Consider the following 20,396-nt stretch of genomic DNA (forward strand, 5'->3'; position numbering starts at 1 on the left):
ATTGGAGGGAGTTTGCCTAATTTTAAAGTTTTATTAACGAATAGTTTTGAGTCGACATTAGAAACTATTTTATGTTTCTGACGTCATACATAACATGCTTTGTTATTGATTAACATTAATATGCAGACACACATGCTTAATATTTCTTAATGTCTGCTTTACAGGATAATTTCTTCACGAGGCAAAAATATGTATAAAAACATTATATTTTATTATTTTAAAAAAATAATAGAAGTTATTTTTTAGCATTCAGTTTTTTTACGGTTTTATGTTGTTAGTTTATATTATTTAAGTATAAACTCTTTATATATATACATATATAAAGCTAGATGCAACTATACCACACAAGCGTTGGGAGAGATAGTGATAGAGATGTACTGTTCCTGTGTATTTACAGCTACATTATACAAATGCGACTATAGACTTCGGACCACCCTAGTTTATATTAATTATTTAAAGGGTTATTAAAGCAAATAACTCATATATTGCTTATTAAGTACGTTATTTGAAAGTAATACAACGATTGTATTACTTTCAAATAACGGATTCGGTAGTTTACATCCGTATAAACTACCGAATGAGGTACGGACCAGCTTTTAACGGTATACAAGCTCTTACCAGGATTTAGAAGGTAACAACCTCTAAAAACTAATTATGTATACTGTCACGATATTTATTTTAAATATTTGTATATAGTCATCTCTCACTTTTTAATGTTTAGTTGGCTGAAGAGGGGCATCGGCCCGAAACGCGTTATGTAATAAAAAAGCGTTCCAACCGAATAAAAAGGATGAAAAATTCGCCCAGTGTTTAAGTTTACGTCACTACATTGTGTCTTCGAAAGAAAAGAAAAGAAACGAAAATACAAAACACGGTTTCCTCAAGATAGAAGTACAGTAATATTGCATAAGACGTGAAAGGACACATCTTTTTGTATTTTTAAAGGAAATTTTGCGTGTTATATTAATATTAAACTAAAAGCTTAGAGTCGATCGTTTTGTCAAACTTCTAATATTTTTAATGTTGTTAATTATTGACGTTTATATACTGTACGTTTGTACAGTACGTGAAAAGAGATATGCATATAAGAAAATAATTAGAATTAATTTCCTTAAGCTAACATTTTTATGTAAACACACGGATTAATTTTATTGCATTATAATAATTAATAAAGAAAAATTAAAAACTTAATTACGAATTAAATTCTCCGTTTACTCTCCTGGTTCTGTTATGTATAACAGGAGGAAGGTGTGGCGATTGGTCAAAAAATGACCTAACGAAAATTAATGAAGAGTTTACTTATTATTAACATTGACAATTTTTTTATTTATTTATAGAACTCATCTACACACTCAAAATATTTTGCTATTTTATAATACTTAATAATATAAAAGGTTTTGTATAATCGCCGATCAATCACGTCAAAGCGCCCACTACGGATTTCATTACTCGATAACGAAATCCTCGTTCGAGATTATCATAGGAGGAGTTCGAATCACCTCTGATAATCTTGCGACTCCGTTTCGAGGTTACAGGGAACAAGTGTCCACGTCGAACGTAGGGTAGAAAAAAATTTTCCCGTCGCCGTGTAGAATGTAGGGAAAAAGAATTTCCCCATCGCAGTCTAGAATTTCCCCGTCGCCGACTTCGCTACTACTACAGGTAACATTAACCGAAGAGCCGCCATCTTGGACTACCTAGGTGCATTTTAACCGAAATTTTTCCTTGTGAGAACTAGTTTAATAGAAAGACACAAAATCTCACGTAGTGTCTTTCTAATAAGTTTATATTAGAAAGCATTTTGTTGTTTTAGGGGCGGATGGACGAGGTGTTTAATCGTCTACTGTTCCGGGTGTAATGAATTAATGTGAGCACTCACCACGGAATTTTCATGGCCTAGGAGCCCCAAATGCGACATTGCCCCATTGCGACATTGTCCTCGCACATTGTGAGCCTGGCCGAACACATGACAGATATGAAATATAGTATAACTTTCTTACTGCTCAAAGGGTAGAAAGACGATCAAAAATCATATTTTAAGAACTATAATTGATGATTTAATAAAATCATTTACACGCTTGAAAACAGATCATACGTGATTTGATACATTTCAATTTCAATGAAAATTTATTAAACAACGAAAGTTACATTCTAAGAAATGTTTGTTTAACTTCTCAATATTAAATGAAATAGAATTTACACGAGTAGACACGAGGATTTAAATAGCCCATTTTTAAAATCTTTTTAAAATCATAATTACATAAGGATAGCATGACAGTCGTATGCCGTGGATCAAGGTTACATGGCAATTAACTGAGGCGCCACTCTTACTTTTTATTGTATGTAAAACATCGTTTATTACTTTTTTGTACCATCTCTACGATAAATGCTACAAACGAGTGTAGCACGATGAGCCTAAATGTTTTTGTTATGGCTGTAAATTAATAAATAAAAATACACCCATACTGGCGTTAAAAGTACATCATACTGTTTATAAGAATTTGTTATAGCGAAAAGAGACAAATTAATAAAGTAAGTAATGTTCTGCTAGAAAACACGTAATAAAGACCTGTGACCTTTGAAATTAACTAATTAATAATTCATTCATTAATTTGCATATATAAGTTAATTGCACTACAGTAAAAGGACAGAACCTCAGTTAACGCACATGGAAGAGTTTGGCCTTCATTCACGGCAGACAGCTGTCATGCTATCCTTATGTAATATTACTTTTACAGTTAGATTCTAAAAAAGAGGATGAGCTGTAATCTTCTTATAAAACCTTTTACAGAAGCGACTGGAACTTAATTGATGGAAAATATTGATATACTGAAATAGAAATAGTGGAATAACAGCCCAGGGAACATGCCGTAACATCTATCCAGCTATGTCCCTGGCTGGAGACAAGGTGGGAGGGGAGTTTGGATTGTTAACAACAAGAAGCCCATTGCGGGCAAAGAAGTCTTCCCATCTTCGGCCACGATGGTCTAGGTTGTCGACTCCCCAAGTGGGGGAGTGATCGTTAGTGTCTCCTGCAAGTATGTAGAAGGCATTTAAAAAACAATAATCTTTAAAAAATTGTAAAATTTCTTAAAAATAAACGAGTTTCTAAAATTAACTCTTTTCTATCCGACTTCGAAAGAGCTAAGAACTGAGATGGACACCGTGGAAATTAATAAATACTTCTTACTTTATTATTCACCATCCATGCGTTATCATTCAAAATATCCAAATGCATTTCGCAAAATTTTCTTTGCCTCTTCAGTGGATATTACACCTTTACGACAGTGTTACATTTATATTCTATCAAATTTTCCCAGCATGCATCTACAGATAATCCGGTATTCAGGTTGATGACATTTGCATAATTTTTTATACAATAATGTTCCGCGATACGTCTTGTTACAATATTTTCAAATTTATACAATATTTTGATACTATTTCTATTTATGATACAATTATTATTTTTACAATGTTGATACCATGGGGATTCACTTCGCTTCAGGCGAATTGCCGCTTCATGCTCTTTAACACGTTGTTCAAGCTGTCTTCCCGTTTCTCCAACATAGATCTTACTTTCTGGGCATGTACATATTAGTTTGTAGACGACTCCTGCTGTTTTCAAAGGGTCTTGTGCATGTCCTACTATTCCTCTGTTTACCACATGAATACTTTTGCTTAATCTATTTTTCTGTTCGCCCACTAAGTTGACAGAACAATTATTAAAGTTATTTTTATATTTTTCATAGAACTTTTTAATATATGGTATTTTAATGTATAGGTTTTTACTTTTTTCTTCTTTTACATTATATCTACTTATTGTATAACAATTATACCACTTACGTATTACTTGTTGAGGGTAATCGTTAAGCAGATATTTTTTAAACAGATTTTCAGTTTCAAGTTCTATATACTTCTGCAATGTCGTTCTGTTGAGGATTTTTCTTAGTTCCATTATAAAAACGTTTCTCTTTATACCTAAAGGACAGTATGATTTATAGTTGATTACTTTATTATTATTACAGATTTTTGTATACTTACGAAACAGTAGTGTTTTTTCGTTTCGTGTGATTGTAACATCTAAATAGTTAATTTCATTATTTTTCTCTTCTTCGTAGGTGAATCTAATATCATTGTTTAAACTGTTCGCATAAGTTTCGATGTTTTGGGCTGTGGTAATATTGGAATCATATAGGATTAATATGTCGTCTACATACCTGGCGTAGAAGGAAATACCTTGGAACTGGAAAATCTTTTGATCTAATGATGTCATGCATATATCTGCAATCTTCGGGCCTATAACGGACCCCATTGCTATCCCATCTTTTTGTCGATAAAAGTCTGTAGAAACCGAAAAATAGTTATTTTTAAAAGCAAATTGTATAAATTCTAAAACGTAATTAGGTAAACTATAATTACTTAAACATTCTAAAATAAAGTTCCACTTAATTGATGGGTACATTGATTTTACATCTAGACTCATAAGTCTAAAGGATTCCTTATTTTGACCATATAACAAATGCGAAATTAGTTGGTCTGTATTTTTTATACTGTAGCTAGAATCTGGTATACATTGTAAATAATTTTTTATATAATGTTCTAAATTATACAATATAGAATATTTAAAATCCACAAGAGGTCTATAAACATTTCCTATTTTATGGGTTTTAAGTCTGATATTAAGTTGCGGTATACGTATCTTGTTAAAATCTATTATCTTTTTATATTCTTGATTTGCAAATTCTTTTTTATATTTCTTCATCAACTTCATTAATCCTTTTTTGATATCTTCGGTTGGGTTATTATGCAGTTGTTCATATTCATCAGTAGATACTATTTCTTTTTTCTTTGATTGTAGATCTGAATTCGTAATAATTATGAGTGCATGAGATTTATCTGCTTTTATGATAGATAATTGTTTATGTTTAAAGTATTTCGTTAATCTATTCATCTTATTAGTTATATTAATTGCTTTTTTGTCTACTATATATTGGTTATATGCACCTTTACCTTTGAACTTTTGAAGATCTTTACTTAAGTGTATTCTCAACTGTTCTTTTTCTTTTGATTTTCCCGAGATTCGCCGAATAGCACTCTCAATTTCTGCTACAACTTCAATTGACTTTGAAAAAATGGGGAAGTTCATATTATCTCCATACGACAATAGTCGTAAGTAATCATTCGGAACATCAACGTTTGTCAAATTTATAATTAATTTATTTAGCCATTCTTCCTTATCTGCTGTTGAGGGGTAATCAAATTTTTGTGTTAGTTTAATACTCTTTTTTACTTTATACTGATCATTAGTATTCTTATTATCACTATTTTTGTTATTGTCATTTTTACTGTTATCAGTTTTCTTCATTAATTTAATTTTTTTAGATAATAAATACATCTGTTTACCTTTTTTCTTTATGACAGACTTTATGATTGATCTTTCTATCTTGACTATGTCGCCATAATCGAACACTGGTTTTATTATGTAGAAGGCATTGTTGAAGGTGTCCATGCAGTTTTGTAGTGAAGACAGATAATCGTTGATGTCATTATTCATCGGACAGTAAAAGTTGATTAGGATGAGCCTGTTGTCGTTGACAATGATCTCAGAGCAGCAGGTGCACTGAGAGCTAATGTTGTTGTGGTGCAGAAGGGACAAGTTGTCATTGGGAGCGATAGAGGCCGCCCAGGGATACTCTGAGGTACCACTAAGGATGGTGCAAGTGGTTGGGAGACAAGCTGGGCAGTTACGCACACAGTAGGGCTCCTGGCAGAAGATGAAGTTGCAGTCATTGATCATGGAGCTGAAGATTAAGGTGAGAGCAATACTTCTTCCGGTATTGTATTGCAAGAGACTAATACTTTTATTACTGAGTTGGTTTATATTCGGTACTGTTAATTACGTTGTTTTTGATACGAGTATAAACCTGACATGTGCTGACACGTGCGTTGTGTTCAGAGTTAGCTGCTTTCTCATTGGAGCAATTACAGCATTTAGCTGGCTTGTCTGTATGTTTGCAGTCTTTGTAGGAGTGTTCGCCAGAGCAGTGACTACATGTTGGCACTGTCTGGCTACAGGACTTAGTCGAATGGCCAAATCTGCAGCACCTGTAGCACTGCAGTACCGGACAGAAGTCTGAGACCCTGCATTTGGACCATTCCACAGAGATCTTCCCCAGAATCAGAAGCCTTTTCCGCAGGTTGGGCGAGACCTGCACAGCCCAGTTGATAAAGTCTTTCCCTTTCTTGCCCATAGTAAATTTTACTCTGAAGGCCTCGTTGAATTCGTTTTCAGAATATGTTTCGCTCGGGAACTCGATCTGCCGATAGATAAGTAGAGGTAGCATCTCCCGGATCACTTGAACAGGAACTGAATAAAAACCACGTGAAACAAACGCTTCTTTGGCTTTTTAATAGTTATTTGTGGAATTTCTTCGGAGATATGTTTCTCAGGCCGGTCGGCATCGCTGGTGTTTCTTATCTCGATTGCAATTCCCCCACCACCAATGTTGCAGATTCTGTCAACCCCAATCCGGAGCCTAAATGGCTTGATCTTCTCAAAAAAAAGTCTCCTGCGCTTATTACAGCTCGCTTCCTCTCCTTTGTTGTACAGAAGGAGGACCTCCTTACCGGTTTTTGGTCTTTTAGTGTTACCAGAGGATTCAACTATTTTTCCTGATTTAAGCGCCGTACTGTAGGATCTGTCGACGCTGTTCACACAGGGGCCTTGTGTGCAGATCTCTTCAATTTTAGCCTTCGTGATAAGTTGATTTTTCAGTATTTCTTGAATGGGGCCTTCTTCCAGGAGCTTCCCCAATTTACCGGAGAGGCCCTCCATCTGAGATAATGGTGCCTCAAGATCCATTCGATTAACAAGATAGTCTATGTTGTCACCTATTTTATCATTGGTCACTGTGATCCTGTCCAATTTATTGTTGATTTCGTTGAGTTGGATGTTTAAATGTTTGACGTCGCTGGCACTTTGCTGTTTGTCATCATTGGTGGTAGAAGACCGTGGGCTGTGGCTAGAAGCACTGTCCTTTATTTTTCCCATGATAGCAGGGAGGTCTTTGTGGACAAGTTTATTAAGTTTGCCGGTAAAACCCTCAATCTCTGTTCTAGTTATGAAACAAGTGGTGGGAGGGTGCAAGATGGGCATTGGAATAGTGGCTTCAGCATTCAGATTTTTATTGTTTTTCTTGACTGGTGTCCCTCTCCCCAATGTGGGGTCATGGGTCCCAGACAGAACAAACTGTTGCTTTTTCCCAGAGCAAACAGGTTTTACGTTGGGTTTACAGCAATCTCCTATGGTGCTGGCTGCGAGGTCTATTATCTTCTGGATCTGGTCATTTATAAAGTTTTTATTTTGAGTGGAGCATGATCTTTTCCCCTTCTTCTCAGCGCAAAAGCCCTTAACTTCATTGGCGATGCGATATGCCTTTTCCAAAAATTCAGATAGAGCTTTGTTCTCCATGGTGAACAGAAGAGATAACAGTATATGTGAAAAGTGTAATCAACCAACCATGAGAGGGTAGTGTACTGCGTATTGTGTGAGAAAAGATGCCTGGTGGCCAAAAGACTCTGTCCAAGATGGAGTAATCCAGCTAAGACAGAGGGGAAAGCAAAGTTGGTTGGTTGCCAAAATAACAGGAATAGGTAATAAGAAATGCCCTTTATCCTCCAAAATACTATTCTAATAATGATTAAATAAACGAATGTTTAAATTCGTGATGTAATTTTGATCGTTCGCCTTTCGCGCCGTCATGAACTATCGTCCTGCCTCACAACTCCCCTTTGCTCGACACTCTCCCTCGTACACCTCCTCTCCCCTGCAACCTCTCGTAATTTATTATCCTAACGGTTTTGAAATGTAACACGTCTAGACCCCATCTAGATGTGTTGGTGTAAAATAATTATACGCCAATAATATTTAAAACTAACCATTATAATGTCCTATAACATAATAACCTGACAGTAAACACTAAAGAATAAAGATACAACCGTCCTAAAGTTAAAATGTACCAATTAATCCCTATTGCAAAAACCCAAACCCTTATAATTCGATTAATATTAAACCAATTGCTACCCTCTTTTAGGACCTTATTGACTAAGCTAACTTCTAACAAACTCCCTTGTGCCGCCTCAGAGATTAAGCCCCTCCGCTAGACCCGATCGAATTTTACGAAATTAAAAATTAATTATCTATTCCCCGATTAGCATACAGTAACAATATATATATATCAATCGAACCAGGATTCAGAGTAGATTCCAATAGTATCCTCGAAAATGTAATGCGGTTAATACTTCCGGCACAATCACAAAAATTCCACAGAACACAATTTGACACATCTTCCCTACCGATGAATAGGGCCAGCCGTGCACACGATCTTCGGCGCGGACATACCAGGAAGAGCCTAACCCAGCTGCCGTCTCTCCAGCGTCCACCTCACAACTCCTTACTGATCGCGGATAATACGTCGACTAGATCCACGATCGTCTTCCCCACCATCGCATCAACAAAATCCAAAAACATTGAGTTATCGTCACGATGTATTGTACTTAAAATTGTAATTATTGATAGAATTGTACACTCTCTCGGTCCAAGTAGATATAAAGTACGGTATATCTAGATATGTATTGTCTCATCAAGCAGATAATTGTAGTTGTATGTAGATTTAGTAGCTTCTACGTATAGCTTACTTTAGTTTATTAAACCTTTATCGATAACTAACATGTCAAACTGTTTTCGCTCGGAAAATCGTCACCCTGTCGATGTTAGAAAATATCCTTCTACTAAATTCTAATCCGATAACAGCCATCCAGTGACAATTGAACAGAATTTGCCGTCCTGACGTCGAAATAGAATTTAGAGCTTTAGTCTTCAACCCCCGGCTTCTCACAAAATTAACTTAATTTAAAATTCACAATTAAATCTCGACGAAACGTACATAAAAATAACAGAAAACATTCTTTACTTTTTAAATCTTAAAACAATCCATTTAATCAAATAGCTCCCTACGGGTGCCTAATGGATAGAATCGTTGGAACCGTTATACGATATTTTGGTGTGTAGCATCCACCAGCAAAACAGTGCGAGTTTTGTGCTCTGTAATCTGACTGCTTTACACTATTCAGATATTTTCGCATTGAAAGCTGTTCCGTATTCCACGATACAGCGCTTCCATTAGGAATATGCATATACGAATTTATATTCGTATATACAATCTTATCGTTATTTTTCACATGTATAGAATTTTGTAATAAAATACAAATGGTTTCACAAACTTTACATTGAAGGTAAGCACACCTCGTGCTTCAATGCTATAAAGACGCCCTCTCAGTAGAGATGTACCCGCCGCCCTCCTATAGCCATATTATAGCCACGACAAACATGTAAATAAAAAAAACTCAAACTTAATTAAAGACAAATTGTTAAAACAATTTTTATTATTTGTTTTCTCCTTTCTTTGGAGAAGGCCAAAACTCCTTGGTCCCTCTCGGATATGCCACTGATACAGTATTTCACTACGACTAGCAATATGTAGAAAGAAATCTTAACTGAAAAATTTATTCCTCGCTTCACAACTGGGCGCATAAGGCATATTTAACACCACTCTTTATTGAGGAATATCTCGCACACCGAATCTTACTTTATTCCTGGTTAGAGTGATGTTAAAGGTGCCCAGTGTCTTCCTATGCACTCACTTGTGAAGTAAAGAATGATTAAAAGAAGGCACGACTTCGGAATAAGACAAGAAGTATTTTCCATCTTCTGTATCTTCTACTCAGTCAAAATAACTTTATTGATTTAATGATAAAAAAAACAATGTATGTGAAATTAAAATGTCATTTTATAGTTTCTCTTTGTGTTCCTCGTACAATGTTTACCAGACACTTCCATAGAAACTTAATTAATGTTATATGTGAAATCTTACGAATGCTCTTGCAATACTTAATAATATAACAAAACAGAAATGAAACGAATAATTAATTTTGTTTTATAAATAAATTTATTTAAAACGATTTAATTTAAACTGTGGACAAACTAAAATCAATTACTTGTGTGCCTATGCACTTATCTACCATAATGTTGTTAAAACTCTTCTCTCTGTGTATAATTCCTAATAATAATGACTTCGTTTCTTAAATAAATAACATTAAATACAACACCGTTTATTATAATTAATATCCCTTATTTTTGATTAATGACAATGCAAGAAAAATGCGAAAACAATGATATTATTTCGTAAAAATTTCTTCAAAAAAGTTCATTTTCATACTAGAAATAAATTTCAGATATTTAGTCACGTGATTTCATAACAAAGAACTACAACAATTGCTAACAATACGCCGCATTTGACAATATTCTATTGTTTAAATAGCTTGGCGAAAATTATGCGCTGTGTTCGAAAGTTCGTTTTGCGAATGTGGAGTGAGAGAGAGAAGAGAAAAAAGTAAATTCCGTCGTTAATTACATTTATAATTACGATTTATTGTCGGAACGTAGTTTAATATCAATTACGAAATAATCAAATTTCTTTACAGGAGAGACGACGAGGCTGAACCAAATGGTCAGGAGGATAAAAATGATCCCATAAATGTAAGTCGTTACTCTCTCCATACAAAAATCAAACACATTTCTTACTAAAATTCAGTTGATAACGATGTTTTATGTTTTTATAAATATTCTTCCGATAATGCCACAAGCAACAACAGTTTTTGTCTTTCGCTTTTCTTAGATTGACGATAAGTTTCTGGAAACGAAGTGTCACCCTTTTAAGAAAGAGGAGTCGCAATTCCAAGAAACGAAACCCAAGAAGAAGGGAAAATTTACAGAATTCTGCAGAAATGCATTCTGCAAATTCTTTTGTTGCATGTCACACGACATTTGCGATTCTCAGGTAACACGTCGTTCTTTCTGTCGCCCTTCAATTATCAAATTATACAATTGAAAAACTTCATCACTCTAGAAACGTGAATCGGGAAATAATCCGGAAAAAAATTCCGAACTTGAATTTGACAAATATAATCAAACCGTTATCGAGGATTTTGAATTCAGAGAAATCGGAAAAGGCAGTTTCGGAACCGTTCATTTGGCTCTATCTAAAACTTCCAATGAACGAGTGGCCATAAAAGCGATAGAGAAGTTCTTAGCGTTATTTCCGATATTCTTCGTTTTCTCGTGGCGAAAAAATAAATAAACTTGATCCGATTTAATAATGGACCATTTTATGATTTTAGCACAAAATACTTATTTTACGTTTTAAAATCACCTTATTTAAAATGTTATTATTTATTAACCCTTTAAAAAGTGATTGATGTCGCACGAAGAGAACAGAAATCGTTGTTCTATAAACATTAATTAGAAATGTCTAGAGAATATTCTTCATTTGTATTTAGTGTATATTAAAAAGAATTTCTTTATTTACAGAGGCGCGAAATAAAGAGAGAAGAAGCAGCGTGGGCATCCTCATCCAGCCATCCCCATGTCGTTACTTTATTTGGTTGCTTCAAAACAAATACGAGGTAAATAAATTTGAACCCTTTCCATTTGAATTATTGCTAATGCATTATGGTTGTATGGACTAATAACTGTCTATTTTAGTTTCTGTTTCGTCTCCGACTACGTGGACGGACAGGACTTGACTAATTATTTAGAAAGTAATGGCCGCCTTGGAGAAATCCAAGCCAAAGTGATCGCTTCGCAAGTGGCTTCGGCCATTATGTTTATTCATAATAAAGGTAACTTTATAAATCTCATTTCGTCAACTAATGGCAGTGTATGATAAAGTTTGTTTCTCTCTTCGACAGGAATAATTCATAGAGACATAAGCTGCAGTAACATCGTGCTTGACAAGACCAAAGGAGCCCAATTAATCGATTTCGGTCTCTGCACAGTAAGTAGTGTGTACAGCAATAGCCTAATTTTCGTTAAACTAGATAAATCTTATTGGCTGATTTTCTTTCTGTCAGTTCGAACCAAACCCGACCGAATTTTGCGGCACTTTGTTCTATCTATGTCCAGAAATTCTTCGGGGAAGGCCATATGGTAAGGTGTTCTGTTCCAATTTAATAAGCTCATTTTGTTTGCACTCGTGTAATCAATATATTATTTTTAGACGCTTACTGCGATTGGTGGTCATTTGGCACCGTATTATACGAAATGTTAATCGGAAAGACCCCACTGGACATTTACTTAGACAAAATGCAGGTTGACATCAATTCATTTTCTCTTATCGACATGATTAACAGTAAGCGAGTATAACTTGGAATTTATCCACAATAAAAGAACAATGATAAATATAAAAATGCCTTTTCAGTTGCCCAAAACATGGACTTAGTGTATCCCAGTCATTTGCTACTGTCGACCGATGCAAAACTCATAATCGACGATTTGTTACAGAGAGTAAGTTTATACTTCATTTTACTTAACTCATTGAGTTTCGTCGTGTGACGTAGTCCTCGTTTACAATACTTATCATTACGCCTCGAGCATTGAATATTACATCGGCCTTTTTACCATGTGTTATGAGAGAATTTCATCAATTTTTATAGTTAACGAGAGAAACGTTCGTTTGTTTATTAACACTAATTATGCTTAACGCATTTTCTACGATAAGTTGTGAATGTATTCGCGATTATTTAATCACGTTGAATAACTTTTTGCTATTGACTTATTACTGCTTATTTTAATGCATTTACTCAGAGATAAAAATATTTCTCGAGTAAAATTACCACAGCTAATTATTCTTTTTGATCATTTTAGGACCCGAATAATCGTCTTTCGGAAACAGACGTCGGTACACACGTGTATTTTGATGGAGTCCCGTGGCCAGAATTGGTCCATTCTTGACTGATCAATGAACATATTCAAAAGCAATTTGTTATTTGATTTTGTTAGTTTTACTTATAAATAATTTACAATTAATTTCATGTTTAATTGGTCTAAACTGATCATTGTAAATAAAGTTTAATTTAATTCGATTGTTACTTGTAGTTCGTCTGTTGAATTTTTTTCGTTAAGCAAGTATATTAGAAATAATTATGTCGTATTTGTAACGGTTGAATATGTACAAGTAAGGATAAAGTATACAAGAATACGTTATTAAAACTGGCTGACGGTAATTTAGACAGTCAAATTATTTGGAAGAATACAAATTATATATATTTTTTTCTCTCTCTCTCTCTCTCTGTTGTTTTAGTTCTTACTGTCAATTAAAAAAATACACAAAACTTCACTGACATACACTAATTTTTATTGGACGCTTTTCCTGTATAAAAAAGAAATGTAAATTAATTTATTAAACGTTTTTTGGTGAAAGTCAGTTTTAATTTAGGTTCAGAAGTAAGACAAGCCATTAATAAGTTACGAAGAGCGAGTTTATTTACAAGTGTTTTCAAGACATAGAATTCTTTATTTTCAATTTGTAGCATTGCTCTCGTTTTCTAAAATATCTTATTTACTCTTGTGTGTTGCGATTTTATATCTTCTGAAATTATACAAAATCCAAAATCATTTATCACATATATCACAAATTTCTTTATAATTACTATTTTTCTTAAAAACTGGGTCGTTTCATCTTATTTTTTTGATGAACTTTTTTTAAATAAATGTACAGATTTTTGTTTATAAGCTTGGAGATTGAACTCCGAATATTCAACGATTCTTTTTTCATCTCGTTTCTTTCAATTTATTTTAAAATGATTTTAGTACAAAGTGTATGTCGACGGTCTTACTGTTTATGGACTGTAATAATGGTTTTCTCACATCTTCAAACTCGAAGAAAGAATAAACACAGTTTCTCGTAGCTCACACACGTTTATTTTCTTAGTCATTTTCTACATTACCTATAGACGGTGGAAACACTAAAAATAACATTGTTTGTACCAACGAGCTCGAATATACTACATAGACTGGTTGTAGCGATGCCATGTTGACAGAAAACTGAATTCACGTCCGCCATTTTCTTTGTAGTCAAAAGACGTGCCGTTTGTGTTGTGTAAAGGCAATGAACTAAATTATTCTAACTCGTTTTGAGTAAATGTGTGCAAAGGATACGAAGAGCTTTAACTTTCAAATGAGATGGTGCAAGTCATAATGACCCTACTTAGTTTTATTTTATTTTGATAGTATAGAACAAGACATTTCTTTATTTAAAATTTTATTTAAATGTTTATAAAGGAGACAAAACATTCTGTAGTGATAAGTTAAATGCATTTTAAAAATCGGAAAATTCCATGTATGTGTGTGTTGGCCTGTATAAGAAACGAAATTTGGTATGATAGCTTGTATATAAAGAGCATTAATGCTCCTTACTAATTTAATAGTATCAATGGTGCTTATTATTTTTTAATAGCATTATAGCTCATTAATATTAAAAGAGTGGAGAGCTAGAGGGGTGTCATAAGTCATATCTCGAGAGAGGTCGGACATGATATTAACATTTAAAATTTTTTTAACTCATCAATACCTTCAAAATTAAGCTTTTTGCCATTCGATAATAATTAAAAATATAAAAAGTAATAAGTAAACAAAGTTTTCTTCTTCTAATAGTGAGACTAGTGGTAATTATCAGGTCTTTCTTAATTATCCTCAATTAACAGACACCAAGATTAAAACACTTCACTTTACTGTATTTCGTCTATTTGACGTTGCATTTCGGATTGGTAATTTTCCAATCCATCTTCAGGCTCCTAACCTTGTCTGCCTAATCACATGTTATCAAGTAACCGGAAAAAAACAGTTAATTATAGTCCTTCTGTACTTCATGCTTGATCTACGAAGTTACAAATATATGTCTTTTTGTGTTGAGCTATATAAACGTCATTGCCAACCTATTTATAGTGTGAAATCCAGACCTTTGAATAAATATGTCACATTTACTATAAAAGAATGTGCATGAACTTTACTCGGAAAGATTCTAAAATATGCTCATATTTTAAATTTTTCTTTAAAATGTATTCAGGAAACACTTCTATTTAAAACACTTACTTTTAAATATTGATTCAGCTGCATTCGTATAAATTATATCGACAAAAGTTGCATCCTCAGCATCCAATCGAACTTTACTTGAAACGTTACGAAAATAAGGACCTGCCGGATCCAAAGCTGAAGATATCAAACCAATTGTTAACATTTAATGGAATATTTGGCTGAATCACATTCGAATTACCCGTTATCCTTCCGAGACTGCTCAGTCGTTTGCCCGCATATCCACAAGCGTGTGCTCCTAAACTGTGACCGATCAGATGAAAACTCTGTAATTTAGCCCTCTTAACGAGCTGCAAGACAGAACATTCTTAATAGAGCAATTTTTTTTATAGCCGGTGTGTCAAAATACTGTATTACCTGAAGACGTTCCATGAGAAATGCAATTTCTGCTCCTACTACTCTTGCATTAGCCACTTCTTGGGTGTACTATGAGAAGGTGCTTCCTATAAACCAATCCACAACAATCACGTTATAATCTCCGACAGAAAACAATTGGCGTGTCAACCTCTGAAAGAACGTCACCTGTTAAACTGAACAGAAAAAACTCACATTCAATTACGCTAGAAACTAACTTACCTTCATCGCAGTGATGAGAAGCATACTATTCACATACCCATGAACTATAACTTTAGTTGGCAATTCGGAGTTAAATTTCGAACGTTTCATGTTTGATCGAGAATCAAAAGCTCGTTAAACCAAGGATCTAGATGGATATAGAGAAAGAATTTGGTTCTGATAAACTCTCTGCTGTTGGGTAAGTAGCTGATCGGACGTCTTTCAGGTTTGGCGAAAAAAGGTTTTATTCCAAAGCATCCCAAGTTCTTCAGACATCGAACTCTTTTCTGAATAGAGACTATAAAAATATAAATCTTCTGGTTATTTATAAAAATTTCTTTTATTGCTGTTTTTTCCGAGATTTAGTGAGGGTGACATTCTGCCATATAATCAATACAGTACATTTATTCGCACACATGCTTAAATTCTACTTTTTCGGGATAGGGAAGATGGTATGCAGGATTAACCCCTTAAAAAATCATTAAACAGCGTTCTCATTGAGCTTAAATTTCCTGAAAGATTTAGGAATGGATGAAGTTTCAATTTCAAGATTTGGGGACGATACAAAAAAGTTAAACAAAAGAGTGCTTCAATAATGCATTGATCCAAATTTCTTATAATCATTCAACACCAATTACTTATTGTGACATCGTCACAATGCCGGGCTGCAATTTTTAATAATTTTTTAAAATTTATCTAATTTAAAATATACGCCCATCACCTCAAATTAGTGATGTTTTGCCCCTGTAAATCAAACTTTGCTGTTAGAAACAGAGCCTTATTACACATATATCTCTTTTCGTAGATTATTTTTGAATTAAAATAACATCATTTCCGGTTTGCATCAGAAGTTCAACTATGGTTAATCGGGCTCTTGATCTTAAGATTTCCATATCCGGTCTAGAGACTACGGAAGGACAGACAGCCATCACACGGACAGACTACAATGGGAATTTATAGCTTTATAACAGCGAGTACTTAATCCTTCGAATCATCACCGTGATGATTAATAAAGTATTTTTGATCTAATATTAAACAATACCGTAAAGTAAACATATATCTTATTGTCCATCCTAAAGATCCTCTTGAGAATAGCCATTTAACACACATACAACATAAAAATCACCAATTAAAAGTAAGCATTTTAAATAATTCAGTACATAATTATATTAAAATAATTAAAGGAACAATGCGGGTAAGTAATCTTTATAACTCTAAATCCTTGACACCTTATGGAGAACAATAAAAAATATAATAGAATAACTCAATATTTCTATATTTATTTCAGCTATTTTAACATATATTTATCAAAATAATTTAAATTAATATTTAAAAGAGTAAGCGATAAATAATAAACAAACCGGTAACTTGAAATCCCGGTGTTCCTCCGGAGTGAGGCCATTTAACAATAAGCAAACAGAATAAAATTCTGGCGACTTTCATCTTTGACTAATTAGTTTTACCATTATTTTACGATCTCAATGTGTAGAATGAAACACTTTTTCGCTTATTTTTTCCACGTCACGATGTAGACAAGTACATTGAATTTCTCTACATCGAAATAGTGTCTCTAATTTATTAATTTAAAGTGAAAATGTCCTAGTTTAAATTTCTAAAGAATGATTCATTAATGTTATTGTCGCGCGGCTCCAAAAATAAAGACGAGCGCCATGGTATGGAGAGTAAAAAAAGAAAAAAGAACGATTTTGAAAAAGAAAGAAGATAGAACGTTTTTTCGAAAGTTGGGAGAAGAACGATTCGAAGAGAGAAAACGGTGGAAAACTCTGTTTTCGTTCTTTTGACGAGATATTTAAAAGCTTAATTTGTTGTTAGTGTACCTAAGAAGTGTAAATTTCGGAATCTGGACTGTCAATTTATATCCCGAGCCCCACAGCTCGTAACATTATCAAACACAAAATTCGACAGGTGAAATATAAAATATTAAATTCTCCATAATCCAAAGTTAACTAGATTCGTGGAAGGAAAAGTTCCTATAATAAATAAATCAATAAGTTGATATGCTCTATTTTACACTTGACATATACTAAAATTAAAAATCAAGACGTCATTTACAAGATTCTCTGAAACAATCGACAGGAAAATTTCTAAAAGTTGTTAAAAATCCATACAAAATTTCCGCGGAATTTCTTATAAAAACGATTTAAAAACTATTTCTAAATGTTTCGCGGTAAGAACTGAGCCATTCTTTGTTTAAAAAACCTTAATCGAAACGTACCAATATCAAGGTCATATACGTAAATACAGTATGTATTTTTCAGTCGTAATCCCTCGTATGTACTGTACTTATACACTTTTACGTCGATGAATGAGCTCTTACATACCTAATGATTTTACATTAATTTTACTTAAATGAATAAAAGATTGAATTTTTTTTTATAATTCCGTTTTTTAACAAACCACTTGTTTTAATTTGTGGTATCGCCGCGAAAAGACGTTTCATAAACTAATTTACATTTCTTTTCTATACAGGAAAAGCGTCCAATAAAAATTAGTGTATGTCAGTGAAGTTTTGTGTATTTTTTTAATTGTCAGTAAGAACTAAAACAACAGAGAGAGAGAGAGAGAGAAAAATATATATATAATTTGTATTCTTCCAAATAATTTGACTGTCTAAATTACCGTCAGCCAGTTTTAATAACGTATTCTTGTATACTTTATCCTTACTTGTACATATTCAACCGTTACAAATACGACATAATTATTTCTAATATACTTGCTTAACGAAAAAAATTCAACACACAAACTACAAGAAACAATCGAATTAAATTAAACTTTATTTACAATGATCAGTTTAGACCAATTAAACATGAAATTAATTGTAAATTATTTATAAGTAAAACTAACAAAATCAAATAACAAATTGCTTTTGAATATGTTCATTGATCAGTCAAGAATGGACCAATTCTGGCCACGGGACTCCATCAAAATACACGTGTGTACTGACGTCTGTTTCCGAAAGACGATTATTCGGGTCCTAAAATGATCAAAAAGAATAATTAGCTGTGGTAATTTTACTCGAGAAATATTTTTATCTCTGAGTAAATGCATTAAAATAAGCAGTAATAAGTCAATAGCAAAAAGTTATTCAACGTCATTAAATAATCGCGAATACATTCACAACTTATCGTAGAAAATGCGTTAAGCATAATTAGTGTTAATAAACAAACGAACGTTTCTCTCGTTAACTATAAAAATTGATGAAATTCTCTCATAACACATGGTAAAAAGGCCGATGTAATATTCAATGCTCGAGGCGTAATGATAAGTATTGTAAACGAGGACTACGTCACACGACGAAACTCAACGAGTTAAGTAAAATGAAGTATAAACTTACTCTCTGTAACAAATCGTCGATTATGAGTTTTGCATCGGTCGACAGTAGCAAATGACTCGGATACACTAAGTCCATGTTTTGGGCAACTGAAAAGGCATTTTTATATTTATCATTGTTCTTTTATTGTGGATAAATTCCAAGTTATACTCGCTTACTGTTAATCATGTCGATAAGAGAAAATGAATTGATGTCAACCTGCATTTTGTCTAAGTAAATGTCCAGTGGGGTCTTTCCGATTAACATTTCGTATAATACGGTGCCAAATGACCACCAATCGCAGTAAGCGTCTAAAAATAATATATTGATTACACGAGTGCAAACAAAATGAGCTTATTAAATTGGAACAGAACACCTTACCATATGGCCTTCCCCGAAGAATTTCTGGACATAGATAGAACAAAGTGCCGCAAAATTCGGTCGGGTTTGGTTCGAACTGACAGAAAGAAAATCAGCCAATAAGATTTATCTAGTTTAACGAAAATTAGGCTATTGCTGTACACACTACTTACTGTGCAGAGACCGAAATCGATTAATTGAGCTCCTTTGGTCTTGTCAAGCATGATGTTACTGCAGCTTATGTCTCTATGAATTATTCCTGTCGAAGAGAGAAACAAATTTTATCATACACTGCCATTAGTTGACGAAATGAGATTTATAAACTTACCTTTATTATGAATAAACATAATGGCCGAAGCCACTTGCGAAGCGATCACTTTGGCTTGGATTTCTCCAAGGCAGCCATTACTTTCTAAATAATTAGTCAAGTCCTGTCCGTCCACGTAGTCGGAGACGAAACAGAAACTAAAATAGACAGTTATTAGTCCATACAACCATAATGCATTAGCAATAATTCGAATGGAAAGGGTTCAAATTTATTTACCTCGTATTTGTTTTGAAGCAACCAAATAAAGTAACAACATGGGGATGGCTGGATGAGGATGCCCACGCTGCTTCTTCTCTCTTTATTTCGCGCCTCTGTAAATAAAGAAATTCTTTTTAATATACACTAAATATAAATGAAGAATATTCTCTAGACATTTCTAATTAATGTTTATAGAACAACGATTTCTGTTCTCTTCGTGCGACATCAATCACTTTTTAAAGGGTTAATAAATAATAACATTTTAAATAAGGTGATTTTAAAACGTAAAATAAGTATTTTGTGCTAAAATCATAAAATGGTCCATTATTAAATCGGATCAAGTTTATTTATTTTTTCGCCACGAGAAAACGAAGAATATCGGAAATAACGCTAAGAACGTACTTGTTGAAGACAAGAGCGCTTCTTCTCTATCGCTTTTATGGCCACTCGTTCATTGGAAGTTTTAGATAGAGCCAAATGAACGGTTCCGAAACTGCCTTTTCCGATTTCTCTGAATTCAAAATCCTCGATAACGGTTTGATTATATTTGTCAAATTCAAGTTCGGAATTTTTTTCCGGATTATTTCCCGATTCACGTTTCTAGAGTGATGAAGTTTTTCAATTGTATAATTTGA

At 33.5% G+C, this 20,396-nt stretch overlaps 1 protein-coding gene across 1 annotated transcript; it reads right to left on the reverse strand.

Moving 5' to 3' along the window:
* Positions 1-13,245: 13,245 nt before the first annotated feature.
* LOC136988142 (pancreatic lipase-related protein 3-like) lies at positions 13,246-16,987 on the reverse strand. The gene is made up of 6 exons (XM_067285970.1): positions 16,906-16,987; positions 15,566-15,675; positions 15,347-15,415; positions 15,171-15,279; positions 14,990-15,106; positions 13,246-13,268 (listed from the first exon to the last, which is right to left on the reverse strand). Exons 1-6 carry the CDS (start codon positions 16,985-16,987, stop codon positions 13,246-13,248), a joined length of 510 nt encoding a protein of 169 aa, XP_067142071.1.
* Positions 16,988-20,396: the final 3,409 nt, after the last annotated feature.

This window comes from Centruroides vittatus, unplaced genomic scaffold (assembly GCF_030686945.1).
Source record: "Centruroides vittatus isolate TY-2023 unplaced genomic scaffold, ASM3068694v2 scaffold_3192, whole genome shotgun sequence".
NCBI classification, from domain to species: domain Eukaryota; kingdom Metazoa; phylum Arthropoda; class Arachnida; order Scorpiones; family Buthidae; genus Centruroides; species Centruroides vittatus.

Excerpts from the sequence above, each read along its gene's own strand:
- LOC136988142 (XM_067285970.1), bottom strand. The coding sequence starts at position 16,987 with ATGAAAGTCGCCAGAATTTTATTCTGTTTGCTTATTGTTAAATGGCCT. Across the intron at positions 15,676-16,905 it reads ACCGGGATTTCAAGTTACCG|CTTTTGATTCTCGATCAAAC; the intron begins GTTTGTTTATTA and ends TGGTTTAACGAG. Across the intron at positions 15,107-15,170 it reads CAGTCTCGGAAGGATAACGG|CTTTGGATCCGGCAGGTCCT; the intron begins GTAATTCGAATG and ends TGATATCTTCAG.